This window comes from Pseudophryne corroboree, chromosome 12 (genome assembly GCF_028390025.1).
Source record: "Pseudophryne corroboree isolate aPseCor3 chromosome 12, aPseCor3.hap2, whole genome shotgun sequence".
Lineage (NCBI taxonomy): Eukaryota > Metazoa > Chordata > Amphibia > Anura > Myobatrachidae > Pseudophryne > Pseudophryne corroboree.
Genome location: NC_086455.1, coordinates 86,241,079 through 86,259,224, shown reverse-complemented (window position 1 = coordinate 86,259,224; position 18,146 = coordinate 86,241,079). Strand labels below are relative to the sequence as shown.

The window sequence follows — 18,146 nt, the reverse complement described above, 5'->3', positions numbered from 1 at the left end:
GATACAGTATGTCACTATTTTTGTAATTATCTAGTATAAACTTTAGTAAAAGCCTCACCTTTGTTGAAATTCCACAGTTTGACTTGCAGTGTTATTCTCGGTTTCTGTATGTATATTTTCTGTGTGCTAGAAAGTGAAAACACCTTTCACATCATGTAATATGATAATTTCATCAGTGTAACAGATTTTAAATTTGGAATAATGTTGATAAATTCAAATCATTTTCTTCATAATACGGTGGCAAGATAAAGTATGTGAACCCTTTAGGATACCTGGATTTCTTCATAAGATGATGATTAACTGTGGTCACAAGAATAAACCACCATAAAACTAATAACACACAAATTACAATACTATTATTGTCTATATTGAATACATCTTAATTAACATTCAAAGTGAAGCATCATGTTTAAAGTTTTAAAGCCAACGCACACAAAATGCTTTAAATAACATTACAACCAGGTCAACATTCTTCTCTCAGCATAATGCTGTCAACATATCAACTGACGATAGTATTGGTATTGACAACATAACTATTACCCCATCAAAACATTGTGTGTTATATTAGGTTACGCAGACTGTGGGGCTATTTACTAAGACTTAGAGAAAAATAAAGTGGAGAGAGCTAAAGTACCAACCAAACAGCTCCTGCCATTTTTCAAACACAGCCTGCAACATGGCAGCTTGGAGCTGATTGGCTGTTGCTTTGCGGTCTATTTTTGTGTGGTGGGACCAATAGCAGTGTGTGCTGCAGATCAAGTGGTGAAAACTGGGAGGTGATCCAGTCACTGTGGTAAATCAGAGTCTGATGCCCCCTCATCCCTGAGCATTGAGATCCAATCTGCTCACATTTGCCTGTCAAGTATAAAAAGATAAATTATATATATAATAAATATACATATTGAGTTGCCAAATTATTATAACCACCGAGGTACTACTTTGTTGGGCTACCTATTGCCCTTAATACGGTTTGACTTCTTCTAGGTATGGGTTCTGCTAACTGTCCAAATGAATAAAAGGCCCAGCCACTTCCATGCGTTCGTATACCCACCTGTTTTCTTGTATGTGCTATGTAGTAAGGGATTTTAGACCATCCCTATACCAGCTGCTGTTGACAGCGCACTTGTAATTCTTTACTTTGTTATTCCATGAACACATGCCATAGAGTTGCCTCCACCAGCCTGAGGGGTCATGGCAATGAAGGGAGGAATCATGCGTTTGTGCTGTTGCCTCTATATCCTCACCCTACCACCTACATGGAGTAACTGGAAATTGTCACACCACATGACCCATTTCCAATTCCTGTGTTCCTGGTGGCATTTCACCGTTTGCCGATAGTAATGGAATATGGACAGGCCTTCTGCTTCTGTAGACCATACGATGTAATGTGCGGCATAATGTTTGAGAGGCTATACTCAGATTATTCATAATTTGATGCACTGTTGGCCGTCTGTGAGACTGAACAAGTCTGCCCACTCTCCGTTCCGCTAGAGTATCCAGTTTTGTGTCTGCTGAACAACTCTGCATACACTTTACCAACTGCTACCCTTGAACAATTCACCAGTGCAGTCATTTTGCTAACCCTCACACCGCTATGAGTGCCATTAATTATTTCACATTCAAAGTCCATCAGATTGCATTGTTTACCCATTATTTCATGAGTGAAACACTTTTTAAGGCGCTGCGTACCTTCGCCTTTCCATTCTTATACAAAAACGAGATTTATGGTAAGAACTTACCGTTGTTAAATCTCTTTCTGCGAGGTACACTGGACTCCACAGTGAATGACATTGGGGTGTAGAGTAGGATCTTGATCCGAGGCACCAACAGGCTCAAAGCTTTGACTGTTCCCAGAATGTATAGCGCTGCCTCCTCTATAACCCAGCCTCCGTGCACAGGAGCTCAGTTTTTGTTAACCAGTCCAATGCAGTAATAGGCAAAAGAGACGACAACTGTTAGTAGCCACATACACCAAATTCTCACGACAGGAGAAAGGGTCAGCGGCTAATGCCATACCAACCCAAAGAAGCTAAGTGCGTCAGGGTGGGCACCCAGTGGAGCCCAGTGTACCTCAAAGAAAGAGATTCAACAATGGTAAGTTCTTACCACAAATCTCGTTTTTTGCTGCGGGGTACACTGGGCTCCACAGGGAATGACATTGGGGATGTCTTAAAGCAGTTCCTTATCGGAGGGGACGCACTGTAGCGGTTACAAGAACCCGGCGTCCACAGGAAGCATCCCGGGAGGCGGATGTATTGAAGGCATAGAACCTTATGAACGTGTTCACTGAGGACAACGTAGCTGCCTTGCACAATTATTCAAGGGTCGCACCACGGCGGGCCGCCCAAGAAGGTCCAACAGACTGAGTAGAATGGGCTTTAATAGTAGCAGGAGCTGGACGACCAGCCTTTACATAAGCATGTGCAATCACCATTCTAATCCATCTGGCCAAGGTCTGCTTGTGAGCAGGCCAGCCACGTTTGTGAAAACCAAACAGTATAAAAGAGAGAATCAGACTTCCTGATAGGAGCTGTCCTCTTCACATAGATACGGAGAGCCCGTACCACATCCAAGGACCACTCTTTGGAAGATAATTCAGGAGAGACAAAGGCTGGAACCACAGTCTCCTGATTAAGGTGGAAAGAAGACACCAACTTAGGTAGGTACCCGGGATGTGTTCTAAGAACCGCCCGGTCATGGTGAAAAATCAGATATGGTGAGTTACAGGACAAAGCACCCAAATCCGACACCCGTCTGGCAGAAGCAATAGCCAGCAGAAACAACACCTTAAGAGAAAGCCACTTAAGGTCTGCCAATTTAAGAGGCTCAAACGGATACCCTTGCAACGCCTCCAGAACCACGACAAGTCCTAAGGAGCCACCAGCTCCTTAAGTCCCGTAAGGAGGTTGAATCCGCAACACACCCTGAGTAAATGCATGCACATCAGGCAAAGTTGCAATTTTTCTCTGGAATCAAACCGACAAGGCAGAAATATGAACCTTGATGGAGGCCAGACGAAAGCCCAATTCCAGGCCCTGTTGTAGAAAGGCCAAAAGTTTGGCCATTCTAAACTTGTAAGTGCCATGATTGTTAGATGCACACCAAGCAAAGTAAGAATTCCAGACCCTATGGTAAATCTGAGCAGAAGCCGGTTTCCGGGCCTTCAACATGGTTTGAATGACCACCTCAGAAAATCCTTTGGCCCTTAAGACAGCAGCTTCAAGAGCCATGCTGCCAAAGCCAATCGGGCTAAATCCTGATATACACAGGGGCCCTGAACGAGGAGATCTGGGTGCTGCGGAAGTAGAAGGGGACGCTCTATCGAGAGACCCTGAAGGTCTGAGAACCAATGCTGTCTGGGCCAAGCTGGAGCGATCAGAAATAGGATTCCTCCTTCTTGCTTGAACTTCCTTATTACTCTGGGCAGGAGTGACACCAGAGGGAACACGTATGGCAGCCGAAAGTTCCATGGAATTGCCAGTACGTTCACGAATGCTGCTTGAGGATCCCTTGTCCTTGATCCGAAGACCGGAACCTTGTGATTGTGTCGAGATGCCATCAAGTCCACATCTGGTAGGCCCAGCTTGTCCACGAGGAGTTGAAACACATCTGGATGGAGGCTCCATTCTCCGGCGTGTACGTCATGACGACTGAGAAAGTCTGCTTCCCAGTTTAGGACCCCCGGAATAAACACTGCTGATATGGCTGACAGAGGGTGTTCCACCCACTGAAGAATCCTGGACATTTCCCTCATTGCCATATGGCTTCGAGTGCCACCTTGATGATTTATGTACACCACCGTGGTGGCGTTGTCCGACTGTACTTGAACAGGTCTGTTCTGTATTAAATGCTGGACCAAGTTCAACGAGTTGAACACCGTCCGCAATTCCAGAACGTTTGTCGGGAGTAGAGACTCCTCCTTGGTCCACCGACCCTGAAGGGAGTATTGCTCCAACACCGCGCCCCAACCTTTCATACTGGCATCCGTCGTCAGAATAACCAAGTAGGAGATCCAGAAGGGACGACCCCTGCTCAATCATTGGTCCTGAAGCCACCAGCTCAGTGACAGATGGACCTCTGGAGACAAGGAGATCATTTGAGACCTGATCCAGTGAGGCAGGCTGTCCCACTTGGCAAGAATCAGCTTCTGCAGAGGGCGTGAATGGAATTGAGCCTACTCGACCATGTCGAAAGCCGACACCATGAGACCAAGCACTTGCATTGCCGAATGTATCGACACTTGCAGACGAGATAGGAAGCATTGAATCCTGTCCTGAAGCTTCAGGACTTTCTCCTGAGACAAGAACAACCGCTGGTTGTGAGTGTCCAGCAACGCCCCCAGGTGCACCATGCTTTGAGCAGGGACCAGGGAATATTTCTTCCAGTTGATGAGCCACCCATGGGCTTGCAGAAACTGGATAGGCAGAGCCAGATGGTGTAGGAGGATCTCTGGGGAATTTGCCAGGATCAACATGTCGTCCAGGTACGATAGGATCCTGACCCCTTGACGGCGGAGCACAGCCATCATTAACGCCATGACCTTGGTGAAGACTTGCGGAGCCGTGGTCAAACCAAAAAGTAATGCCCAAAATTGGTAATGGAGGTTACCATCCACAAATCTCAGGTACTGCTGATGTGACACTGCAATGGGAATATGCATGTAAGCATCCAGTCTGTCCAGGGAGACCATAAAATCCACAGGTGCCAAGGCTAGAACAACAGAGTGAAGAGTTTCCATACGAAACTTGGAGACCCTCACAAATTTGTTCAAGGACTTGAGGCTGAGAATGGGCCGGGAGGACCCATTTGGTTTCGGGACTAGGAACAGCGGTGAATAGTACCCCTTGCCTCTCTGAGCCAGAGGCACATGTACAACCATTCCTGTGTCCAGGAGGGATTGTACCACCGAATGAAGAGTCTTTGCCTTCACCTGATCCGAAGGGACGTCTGTCAGGCAAAATCGATGAGGGGGACGATTCTTGAAGGATATGGCGTAACCTCGAATGACGACTTCCCGTACCCAGGCATTGGAAGTGGTCTTCAACCATTCCTGGGTATACCCTAGAAGTCGGCCCCCCACCCTGGGATCCCCCAGAAGGAGGCCCGCCCTGTCATGTGGCAGGCTTGTCAGTTTTGGAAGCAGGCTGACGGGCAGCCCAGGCCCGTTTGGGTTTGGGCTTATTGGGTTTGGAAGTGCGAACCTGTTTCGGGTACACCTGACCTTCTGCATTTCCCTGTAGGACGAAAGGAGCGTAATGGAATACTCTTAGCCATCAGCACCGAAGGACCAGTACTAGACAGACATGCTGTTTTAGTAGAAGCTAAGTCAGCCACTATCTTGTTGAGGTCTACTCCGAAAAGAATGTCTCCCTTAAAAGGGAGTACCTCCAGGGTTTTCTTAGACTCCATGTCCACAGACCAGGACCGTAACTAGAGTATCCGGCGAGCCAAAACGGACATAGTAGAAGTCTTGGCTGCCAGAATACCGGCATCAGAAGCCGCCTCCTTAATGTAATGAGACGCTGTGACAATATGACAAGCATTGTCTAGCATGATCAGAAGCGTTGGAAGGCAACTCCGCCTCCATCTCCTGAGCCGACGCTTCCACAGCTTCTGCAGCCCATGTCGCTGCAATGGTGGGCCTATGCGCAGCACCGGTTAGGGTGTAAATTGCCTTTAAACAACCCTCCACACGCTTATCCGTCGGCTCTCTCAGGGACGTGACAGTAGTTACAAGAAGAGCTGAGGATACCACCAGCCGCGCCACCTGCGAATCCACTGGCGGGGGTGTTTCCCAATTTTCACTTAGCTCCGCAGCGAGGGGGTAGCGAGCCAGCATCTTCTTGTGAGGCGTGAATTTATTTCCTGGATTTCCCCAGGACTCCTGATGTACAGTATGTCGACTAAATGGTCAGAGTGAGGTAAAACTTGTTTAACCACTTTCTGACGTTTAAACCTGTCCGGTTTCTTAGGGGTAGCATCAGGCTCTGGGTCATCATCAACTTGAAGAATGAGCCTGATAGCCTCCAACAAGTCAGGAACATCCACCTGTGAAACAGCTTCCCCATCAGAAGCATCGGGTTTAGAATCTGTGGGGTTAGTATAAACGCCATCCTCATCAGACTAGGTGTCTGGGACGTTGGTGGATTGTGAGGAAGTAATTCACCGCTTAGATGACCCCTTGGTCTTAGGCAGGCGAGGGTTAGACTTCTGAGTAGTCAGTGATTGGTTCAAATTCTGTAACTGAGCGGACAGTTGATCTGCCCATGGCGGGTTAACCGCGGGACCATAAGCGGTTGTACCGGCACAGGAGGTCCCATAGAGGGCGTTAGTCTAGTTACCAGTGTATTCAATAGCGTGGAGACGGTAGCCCAAGGTGGGTCATTTTTAACCCCCGTTGCTACAGTCCCACTGGGGGGTAAGGAACCCCCAGAACCTGAACCATCAGCTGCTATGTTGTCCTCAAATGAGTCTGCAGCGTCAACACCACAGTGTGGGATCAGCCCAGCACTGTTGCCCTTTGTAGCTGACATAGTCAAAATCTCAATGTAAGGCAACACAGTACAATGGGGGTAATTCTGAGTTGATCGCAGCAGGAACTTTTTTAGCAACTGGGCAAAACCATGTGCACTGCAGGGGAGGCAGATATAACATGTGCAGAGAGAGATAGATGTGGGTGTGGTGAGTTCAATCTGCAATCTAAATTGCAGTGTAAAAATAAAGCAGCCAGTATTTACCCTGCACAGAAGCAAAATAACCAACCCAAATCTAACTCTCTCTGCAAATGTTATATCAGCCCCCCCCCCCCCTGCAGTGCACATGATTTTGCCCAACTACTAAAAAATTTCCTGCTGCGATCAACTTGGAATTACCTCCCATATCAGCAGCACAGTGCCTGACAAGAACCCCCTGTGCAGTGTATTTCCGCACAAACAGGGAATTCTAGCGGTATATGGTGACTAAAAATCACAGAGAAAAATACACAGAGTATATCCTGTGAACTACCTATATTAAATGATAAACCTGACGCACCTAGCCCCCTCAGGTTATAGACTATAGGGATAGCAATCTGAGTAAGATACACGAAATGGAGGTCACACAGCAGCTATTGGGGTAATTCCAAGTTGATCGCAGCAGGATTTTTGAAAGCAATTGGGCAAAACCATGTGCACTGCAGGGGAGGCAGATATAACGTGCAGAAAGAGTTAGATTTGGGTGGGTTATTTTATTTCTGTGCAGGGTAAATACTGGCTGCTTTATTTTTACACTGCAAATTAGATTGCAGATTGAACACACCCCACCCAAATCTAACTCTCTCTGCACATGTTATATCTGCCTCCCCTGCAGTGCACATGGTTTTGCCCAATTGCTAACAAAAATCCTGCTGCGATCAACTTGGAATTACCCCCTATATGCACACACACAGAGTCACAGTTTGTACAATGCAGAAATGATGACATGCAATAAAACTGCACTGGACTAGCAATACATAGTAGTACTAAGTATAGCTATACACTTAATAGATATAACAATGCACAGTAAAGACTGGATGTATATCACAGGGTACTTGCATACCTCCCAAATGTCCAGATATCCGCGGGACAGTCCCGTTTTTGGTGGACTGTCCCGCTGTCCCACCCGCGGGCCTCAGTGTTCCGTGGTGGGGGCAGTTGGGAGTCTATGTCTCTCGCTGCCCTGCTTAGCGGAGCAGCGGTGAATAGACGCTGTGCGCATAGCGTCTATTCACTGGAGTCCGAAGGAGAGGGGGCATGCCCCCTTAGTGACAAAAATGGGGGCGTGGCTCGCGATCGCGGGTCTTCCTGTGAAGCCACGCCCCCTTTTCCTACGCTGCACGTGTGTCCCGCTTGGACCAAGTTCAAAGTTGGGAGGTATGTACTTGTACTAAATAACCCTGACTAAATGCACTTTTTCTTAACACTGTCAGCAGACATGTAGAATACTTAAGTGTCCTGTAAAATGCACAGCGCTGATAGGCAGGTGGCTTTACAGAGGAGGATTTGCCCAGAGTCCCAGGATCAGCTCAGCTTGTCCTAATGGCGCCCAAACACTGACAGGGAGTGAGGGAGAGATATGCAGCTCCAGGGCGGGAACATTTAATCTAAATGGCGCCCTGGGGCTGGGGGAGGGGCTACAGGTCAAAGCCTTATCCCCCTGCTGGACTTCACCACCAGGTACTGGGGGCTTAAATAAACGGTTTTATGAGAGAAAACCGACCTGTGCCCATGCCCTGGTGGTCTAGTGGGGTCCCTGTACTGCCATAGTGTCCCCGGCCGCGCAGGATCGCAATTTACAGCGGGTCCCACCGGGGGGACCCACTTATCTCCTCCCTGAACGCGATCCAGAAGAACAGCAGTCGTGTGTGTGACTAATTTGGAATAAAACCGGAGCCTCCACTGTAGGTACCCGGCAACCAGGGCGCGGGAGTGTACAGCACCGCTGGGGGAGGTGGTGTAGCTGCAGCAGGAGATGTCTGACTGACATCTAACACAGTCAGTGTCTCTGCTGCAACCCCTGAAGTCTTCATTTTTCTTTAAAAGCTTCTTCTCAGGGCTGCAGGAGTAGCCCCCTGTTGTATGCCTGCTTACTGCATGGCACCAACTACAAAACTGAGCTCCTGTGCATGGAGGTGGGGTTATAGAGGAGGCGGTGCTATGCATTCTGGGAACAGTCAAAGCTTTGAGCCTGTTGGTGCCTCGGATCAAGATCCTACTCTACACCCCAATGTCATTCCCTGTGGAGCCCAGTGTACCCCACAGCAGATATCAGACATATTAAGTCAGCCTTATCTGTGCCCCATAGCGATGGTATCCACAATAATTAGGCCCTGGTGTCACGGTCCGGGTAACTGGTCGTCAATTCTTACCCATCAAGTGTCTTCTGAGGCTGGCTCTGCGTTCCATGGTCGGGTCCAAGCTGAGTTGCTGATGTATCTATCCCTCATTGCTTATCCGCTAACCCGCAGCGCTGTGTGACAGTGCCCTTCTCAGTGATCTTGTCAGGGCTCTGAATGGCATTCTCATCCCGCCGCGACCCCCGCAGCTGTGCCTGTGCCTTAAGTGTGCAGAGAGCTGGACAGGACGTCTCATGCTCACTGCGGTCTCTGTCACTGTTGCCTTGCTGCGCGGGTGAACAGGTGTGGCGTCTTCTGCCCGCCGCGATCTCCATTGCCGCCGGTCCGTGCCTTCAGTGCGCAGAGAGCTGGGCATGACGTCTTCTGCTCACTGCGGTCTCTGCCGCTGTTCCTGTGGTCTAGCTGTGTAGTCTCCTGCCTGCCGCAGCTTCCGCTGCCATTGTTGTTGTTTCCACGTGTTTTCCCAAAGCTGGCTTTCCCTCCAAGAAGTATCATGGGCGGAGCCATCTTGCTCCTGGTCACATGTTGTAGTTCCTCCAATCCACTGCACTACTGTTTCCTGCTTAATTGCATAGCCAATGCCTGCAGTCCAGCAGGTATAAATATCCTGTTTCTGTGCTGGAGGGCTGTCAGTGCTTCAATTGTCATCCTAGTGATAGCAGTCTATCCTGATTGTGGTGATCGCCGTCTGCAAGCTCCACTAGAGACTGGCACCAATTCCTATCCTCATGGTGCAGCCTGACTCCGCAGTATCCCATTATTGCATCCTGCATCTGACAGATTACTACAACACCGGCTTCCAGCATTCCAGCGGTGCCGTTTCAATATTCCAGTAATCTGCGCTCTCAAGCATCTCCTGTATAAGCTCCTAAGCATCTCCTGTATATGCTCCTAAGCATCTCCTGTATATGCTCCTAAGCATCTCCTGTATATGCTCTCAAGCACCACCTCTATATTCTTCGCACTCAAGCTACATTAGTGCGTTCCTGCACTACCAACTCAACTCTACCATTGGACCAGTCCCATCTGGCACAACCCGGCAGTTGTCAACAGCTTCTGTTTCCCATCAGCTACCCAGTGCATCGGTGTTGGTAAGGACATATCATCTCCAAGTCCTTCAAGACTGTGCTTAATTATACCACACCTAGAGACTGTCTATATGCACTCCTGGGAACTGTGACTTATATGCTGTTCTTAATATTGTTAACTGCCGACATATGCTTGTGAGCGGAGTCTCAATAAAACCTTTGAACTTTCCTTTGTTGTCGTGGTCACGCCTTCGGGCTTTGGTGCTGCAGGTCCATACGTATGTCTAGGAGTCCTATCTTACCACCCAAGTTCACATACACCTCAGCCCCTACAATTGAGGCTTCCCACAGCCGACACCAGCCCCACAGTTATGACAGTAAGCACTCACCTTATGGAGCCGGTTGGAGATCAAGTCCAAGCATTGAGGCCTATGCAAGAACTGGCGGTCCGCCTTGAACATCAGGAGGCTGCCCAAGGCCATGTTATCCGCTGTCTCCAGGACCTCTCCTCCCGGCTGGATGAAATTCAAGCGACCCTTCGCGGGTCAGGGGTATCCAGTGTGCCGACTGCAGTACCTATGGTGCTGTCCCCACCCGCCATGCCCATTTCTGCTCAACGTCTCCACTTGCCGACACCCACTAAGTTCGACGGGTCTCCAAAAGCCTGCAGGGGATTCCTAAACCAGTGTGAGTTTCACTTTGAGTTGCAACCTGGTAGTTTCCTCACAGACAGCACCAAAGTTGCTTATGTTATCTCCCTCCTCAGTGGCTCCGCCCTCGACTGGGCATCACCTCTATGGGAGAGATCAGATCCTCTGTTGTCTTCTTATTCTGACTTCGTGGCACCTTTCAGGCGCATCTTCGACGAGCCAGTTCGTGTGACATCCGCCTCCTCTGAAATCCTCCGGCTACGTCAGGGGACACGAACTATCGGACATTATTTAGTTCAATTTCAGACTTTGGCTTCCGAAATTTCCTGGAAGATGACGCTCTTTATGCAGCCTTCTGGCAAGGCTTATCAGAACGCATTAAAGATGAGCTTGCTACCAGAGACTTACCTTCCAAGTTGAACGAGCTCATATTGGTCTGCATATTGGTCTGCACTAAAGTTGACCTACGGTTCAGTGAAAGGGCTAATGAGCGAGGCAGGTCAACACCTTCCAAGATTTCTACTCCTCCTCGTGAGCTATCTCCGACCAAGGACGAACCTATGCAGTTAGGTCATTCCCGTTTATTCCCGGCAGATCAAAGACGCCTTTCCAAACGTCTCTGCTTGTATTGTGCTGCACCTTCCCATGTCATCAACGCTTGTCCTGAGCGTCCGGGAAACTCCAAGTCCTAGCCCGCCAAGGAGAGGGTCGGCTAGGAATAATGTCTTCCTTTCCATCTTCAAGTGATTGCAATCTCTCATTCTCTTTTCAAGTGGCTCAGCGTACCAGGAATCTTATAGCCTTGTTGGATTCCGGGGCGGCAGGAAACTTTATGACTGAGAAATGTGTAAAGCAGTGGTCCCTACCCACTGAGAGACTGTCATCTCCCATATACTTGACTGCCGTGGATGGCAGTAGGATTTCCGATGCAGTTGTTACGTTCAAGACTCTACCTATCCGTCTGAAGGTAAGCCTTGCATTCAGAACTGATTTCTTTCCTAGTAATTCCAAAGGCCACTCATCCCGTTGTCCTGGGTCTCCCATGGCTCCGTCTTCACAATCCTCAAATTGACCGGAGAACTACCCATATCCTGGCAAGGGGTCCCTCCTGCTCTGAGACTTGTCTGATTAAAGTGCTTCCAGTTTGCACATCCTCCTTCAAGTCTTCTGATGTTCCGCCTCCTCCTTACCAAGACTACACAGATGTTTTCAGCAAATCCTCTGCAGACATCCTTCCCCCTCATAGAGTATGGGACTGTCCTATCGATCTCATCCCGGGGAAGGCTCCTCCTCGAGGACGCACGTATCCCTTGTCGTTGCCTGAGACTCATTCTATGGAAGAATACATTAAGGAGAATCTAGCGAAGGTATTTATCCGGCCTTCTTCCTCTCCGGCTGGCGCAGGCTTCTTCTTCGTAAAGAAGAAAGATGGCGGCCTGCAGCCATGTATTGATTTTCGTGGCCTGAACGACATTACGGTGAAAAACCAGTACCCTCTGCCGCTTATCACCAAGTTATTTGACCGCATCAGTGGAGCCACCATATTCACGAAGTTAGATTTGAGGGGTGCTTACAACCTCAATTGAATCCGGAAGGGTGACGAGTGGAAGACCGCTTTCAACACTCGTGACGGACATTATGAGTACCTCGTCATGCCTTTCGGAAGTGCGTTTTTGAAGTTAAATCCATCCCGTTCCTAGGGTATATTGTATCCGGTTCCGGTCTGGAGATGGACCCCGAGAAACTTTAAGCGATCCGAGATTGTCCAATTCCTGTAACTCTCAAGGGCATCCAGAGATTCCTCGGGTTTGCCAATTATTACAGGAAATTTATTCAAGACTTTTCCACCATTGTAGCGCCAGTGACTGTCTTACCAAAAAGGGTGCCAATTCTTCCAAATGGTCTGAAGAAGCCATCCAAGCATTTCATTTGTTGAAACAAAGATTCATCTCTGCTCTGCTTCTGAAAAAGCCAGATACCAGTGCGCCTTTCATCCTTGAGGTGGTCGCCTCTTCCGTTGGAGTGTGCGTAGTTCTGTCTCAAAGAGCTAAAGACGGTCATCTGCATCCCTGTGGCTTCTTCTCACAAAAGTTATCTCCTGCTGAGTGTAATTACGCCATTGGCGACCAAGAACTTTTGACTATCAAGCTCGCTTTGGAAGAGTGGAGATACCTGTTAGAAGGAGCTTCTAACACCATCATCATTATGATGAATAGAATTCATTTCCAGATCATACTGGTGGCGACCCTAAAGTAGGACATTGCTGAGTTTGTGGCCTCCTGCCCAAAATGTGCCCAACACAAAGTACCCCGCCAGTCACCCGCTGGGCAACTGGTTCCGTTATCTGTTCCTCATTATCCGTGAACCCATTTATCTATGGATTTCATCACGGATCTCCCTGTGTGTAATGAATTCAACACCATCTGGGTGGTAGTTGACCGGTTCACCAAGATGGCTCATGTCATCCCTCTCACTGATCTTCCATCAGCTTCTAAATTGTCTCAAGTCTTCATTCAAGAGATCTTCAGGTTACATGGTCTCCCGGAGGAATTATTTCCGACAGAGGGGTCCAGTTTGTTGCCAAGTTCTGGCGGAGTCTCTGCCAGGCTCTCCAAGTCAAGCTGAACTTTTATACAGCTTATCACCCTCAAACTTTAGGGCAAACAGAGAGGGTGAATCAGGACTTGGAGGCCTTCCGTGTCTATGTATCCTCTTCCCAAGATGACTGGGTTCAGCTCCTCCCATGGGCTGAATTTTGCCACAACAATCAGTATCATTCCTCAACTTTCTCCACGCCATTCCTCACCAAATATGGGTTTCACCCAAAAGTTCCGGTATTTCAGCCGCTTCCAGCTAACATCACTCTTCATCAGTTTTCAAATAACTGGAAGAAGGTACGTGCAGCTTTGTTAAAAGCATCCTCCAGGTACAAGAAATTTGCGGATAAGCATAGGGCAATTCCTGCTCTCAAGGTTGGTGATCGTGTTTGGCTGTCTACAAAGAATTTGAGAGTGAGGGTCCCAAGCATGAAATTTGCCCCCTGCTATATTGGACCTTTCCTGATTGAGCAAATCATCAACCCAGTGGCTTACAAACTTCAACTACCCTCTTTTCTGAAGATTCCCAGGACATTCCATGTTTCACTCCTGAAGCCAGTAATTCTGTATCGCTTTTATTCAATGCTTCCCTCTGCTCCCAAGGTCCAAACTCAACGTGGTGTTGAGCATGAGATCGCCAAGATCCTGGATTCTCGTCTCCGGTATGGTCATCTTCAATACCTGATCAATTGGAAGGGATATGGTCCTGAGGAACGTTCCTGGATGAACGCATCTGATGTCCATGCTCCAAAATTGGTCTGGAATTTCCATACCAGATTTCCTCAGAAGCCCAAGAGGTGTCCTGGGGCCACTCCTAAAGGAAGGGGTGCTGTCACGGTCTGGGTAACTGGTCGGCATTTCTTACCCGTCAAGTGTCTTCTGAGGCTGGCTCTGCGTTCCAGGGTTGGGTCCCAGCTGTGTTGCTGATGTATCTATCCCTCATCGCTTCACCGCTAACCCACAGCGCTGTGTGATAGTGCCCTTCTCAGTGATCTTGTCAGGGCTCTGAATGGCGTTTTCATCCAACCGTGACCCCCACAGCCGTGCCTGTGCCTTCAGTGTGCAGAGAGCTGGGCAGGACGTCTCATGCTCACTGCGGTCTGTCACTGTTCCTGTGGCCTTGCTGCATGGGTGAACAGGTGTGGCGTCTTCTGCCCGCAACGATCTCCGCTGCCGCCGGTCCATGCCCTCAGTGCGCAGAGAGCTGGGCACGACGTCTTCTGCTCACTGTGGTCTCTGCCGCTGTTCCTGTGGTCTGGTTGTGTAATGGATGGTGTGGCATCTCCTGCCTGCCGCGGCTCCCGCCGCCTTTGTTGTTGTTTCCACGTGTTTTCCCAAAGCTGGCTTTCCCTCCAAGTAGTATCATGGGCGCAGCCATCTTGCTCCTGGTCACATGTTGCAGTTCCTCCAATCCACTGCACTACTGTTTCCTGCTTAATTGCATAGCCAATGCCTGCAGTCCAGCAGGTATAAATAGCCTGTTTCTGTGCTGGAGGGTGGTCAGTGCTTCAATTGTCATCCTAGCACTAACCATTGACGATTACAGGTCATCATTGCTACATAAGGTGAAAGATGTCCCTAACGCAAGGGAAAATACTTATCTTAGTTGTATGCATGTAAACAATAGAAGCATTACTGGTAAAAAGGGCGAACTAGAAATACTTGCAGCAAGCAAACAATATAATATTATATGCATTACTGAAACTTGGTGGGACGAATCTCATGATTGGACAGTCAATCTAGAGGGCTATACACTGTTTAGGAGAGACAGACTAAATAAAAAGGGTGGAGGGGTGTGTCTTTACGTAAAGCCGTTTTTAAAACCTGATATACGGGAAGATATTCAGGAGGGGACTGTAGACACTGTTGAGACATTATGGGTAGAAATTGCATGTGGGGAAAAAGGAATAAAAAAGTTAGTATTGGGTGTATGCTATAGGCCGCCTGGTATTAATGTATCTGATGATGAATTGTTACTAAAGCAAATTGAAAGAGCAGCAGGAGTAGGAGACATAGTAGTGATGGGAGATTTTAACTATCCAGAGATAAACTGGAAAAACAATTCATGTGATACTGCTAGGGGCAATATGTTTTTAAACACACTTAATGATAACTACTTAGTTCAACTAATTGAGGAACCAACTAGGTACAATGCAATCTTAGACCTGGAATTAACAAACAATGGGGATTTGGTATCAGGTATTATAGTTGGGGAACCCATAGGAAACAGCGACCACAATATGGTCACATTCAACATCAGTTTTCATAAGCAGCCCTATACTGGCTCAACTAGGACCTAAACTTTAGCAAAGCGAATTTTGAAAAGATGAAGGTATTTTTCAGGGATATTGAATGGGAAGGTTTGTTTTTAGCAAAAAATACTACAGAGAAATGGGAGGTACTAAAATTCCTGCTAGCTAAAAATACTCTCAAATTTATTCCTACGAGCAGCAAAAAAAGGAATAAAAATCATTAAACCGATGTGGCTTAACAAAAAGATAAAGGAACTTATGGGCAAGAAAAGGCGAGCATTTAAAAAATACAAATCTGACGGGGAAGCAGAGTCATTTCAGCACTATAAGGAATGTAACAAAATATGCAAAAAGGAAATAAGAGCGGCTAAAGTAGAAACTGAAAAACTAGTAGCAAAGGAAAGCAAAGCGAATCCCAAAAAAATATTTTAATACATTAATAGCAAGAGATTAAAGGAGAGTATATGCCCTTTAAAAGACATGTTGGGGGTCTTAAGCAAAAATGATAATGACATAGCAGACACACAAAATGAGTTTTTTTCAACAGTATTTACTAGAGAGGACCCAATTCAGGGACTAACACAAACTCAATAATGAGAATATCCCACTGATAGGTACTTATTTAAGCAAGGAAGTAGTCTGTGACCGATTAAAACATTTAAAGATTAATAAATCACCAGGTCCCGATGGTATTCACCCAAGGGTTCTAATGGAGCTTCACTCTGAACTTGCAAAACCGCTATTTTTGATCTTTAAGGTTTCAGTATTATCAGGTATGGTTCCCAAAGACTGGCGTATAGCGGAAGTAGTGCCTATGTTCAAAACGGGAAGTAAGCTGAACCAGGTAATTATAGACCAGTTAGTCTTACATCTATAGTGGGGAAAGTATTGGAAGGTATTCTAAGAGATAGCATTCAGAAGTTCCTTGAAGTCAATAAGGTCATTAAAAGGAATCAACATGGGTTTATGAAGGACAGATCCTGTCAAACTGACTTACTTGGCTTTTATGAAACAGTAAGTGCAAACCTAGATCAGGGTAAAGAGGTTAATGTAATCTTTTTAGATTTTTCCAAAGCATTCAACACTGTACCACACATGATACTTATCTACAAGCTACAAGAAACAGGGCTAGGAAGCACAATATGCACTTGGGTCAAAAACTGGTTAGATAATAGGGAGCAGCGCGTTGTGGTTAATGGATCTTTTTCAAATTGGACTGAAGTGCTAAGTGGTGTGCCGCAAGGCTCAGTTTAGGACCGCTATTGTTCAATATTTTCATTAACGACCTAACAGAAGGTCTAGAGAGCATGGTGTCAATTTTTGCAGATGATACCAAATTGTGTAAAGTTATAAATGCGGAGGGGGATGCTGAGTCGCTTCAGAACGACTTAGTTAAATTAGAAGCTTGGGCAGCGAAATGGAGAATGTGCTTCAATACAGACAAGTGTAAGGTAATGCACTGTGGTAACAAGAACAAAAATAACACCTACCTACTAAATGGGGTAAAATTAGGGGATTCTGTACTGGAAAAGGACTTAGGTGTCCTCATAGATAGCAAACTAAGCAGTAGTACCCAAAGTAGGACTGCAGCAAAGAAGGCTAATAAGATATTAGCATGCATAAAACGGGGAATTGATGCTAGGGACGAGAGTATTATACTCCCGTTATATAAATCACTTGTGAGGCCACACCTTGAATACTGTGTACAATTCTGGGCACCATACTACAAAAAGGATATCCTGGAGCTAGAAAAGGTTCAGAGGCGGGTGACCAAACTAATTAAGGGTATGGAGACGCTGGAATACGAGGAAAGTCTTGCAAGACTAGGCATGTTTACACTGGAAAAGAGGAGATTAAGAGGGGACATGATCAACATCTACAAATATATAAGGGGACAATATACAGATCTTGCACAGGACGTGTTTTTGGTTAGATCAACACAGACAACTCTTGGACACTCGCTCAGGTTAGAGGAGATTCTGCACAATACGGCGTAAAGGCTTTTTTACGGTAAGGATGATACGTGTTTGGAATTCCCTGCCTGAGGGAGTTGTAATGGCCGACTCAGTCAACACCTTTAAGAATGGGTTAGATAAATTCCTAATGGATAAGGATATCCAGGGTAACGAGGCATAGTCACGCACTATGGTTATTATAAAAAAGAGGGGTAAAACGTAACGGCAGTCATCAACATCAGTCAAAATTTTATACAAAATAATCCTTCATAGGAGACCATAAATAGGTTGCACTCGATGGACAATTGTCGTTTTTTTCAACCTTAGATACTATGTTACTATGTAGTGATAGCAGTCTCTCCTGATTGTGGTGATCGCCGTCTGCAAGCTCCACTAGAGACTGGCACCAATTCCTATCCTCATGGTGCAGCTTGACTCCGCAGTATCCCATTATTGCATCCTGCGTCTGACAGATTACTACAACACCGGCTTCCAGCATTCCAGCGGTGCCGTTTCAATATTCCAGTAATCTGCGCTCTCAAGCATCTACTGTATAAGATCCTAATCATCTCCTGTATATGCTCCTAAGCATCTCCTGTATATGCTCCTAAGCAACTCCTTTTTATGCTCTCAAGCATCACCCGTATATTCCTCGCACTCAAGCTACATTAGTGCATTCCTGCATTACCAACTCAACTCTACCATTGGACCAGTCCCATCTGGCACAACCCGGCAGTAGTCAACAGCTTCTGTTTCCCATCAGCTACCCAGTGCATCGGTGTTGGTAAGGAC

General features: G+C 47.0%; 1 protein-coding gene across 16 annotated transcripts in view; it reads right to left on the bottom strand.

The window, feature by feature from the left end:
• The window catches only part of LOC134980775 (protein SIX6OS1-like), a 987,982-nt gene that overhangs the window by 351,405 nt on the left and 618,431 nt on the right, over nt 1-18,146 (bottom strand). For all 16 annotated transcript variants that reach the window (XM_063947742.1, XM_063947731.1, XM_063947730.1 and 13 more), the window contains one exon: nt 59-126. In XM_063947742.1, the coding sequence (XP_063803812.1) occupies nt 59-126 (68 nt within the window). The remainder of the gene's footprint in view (nt 1-58; nt 127-18,146) is intronic.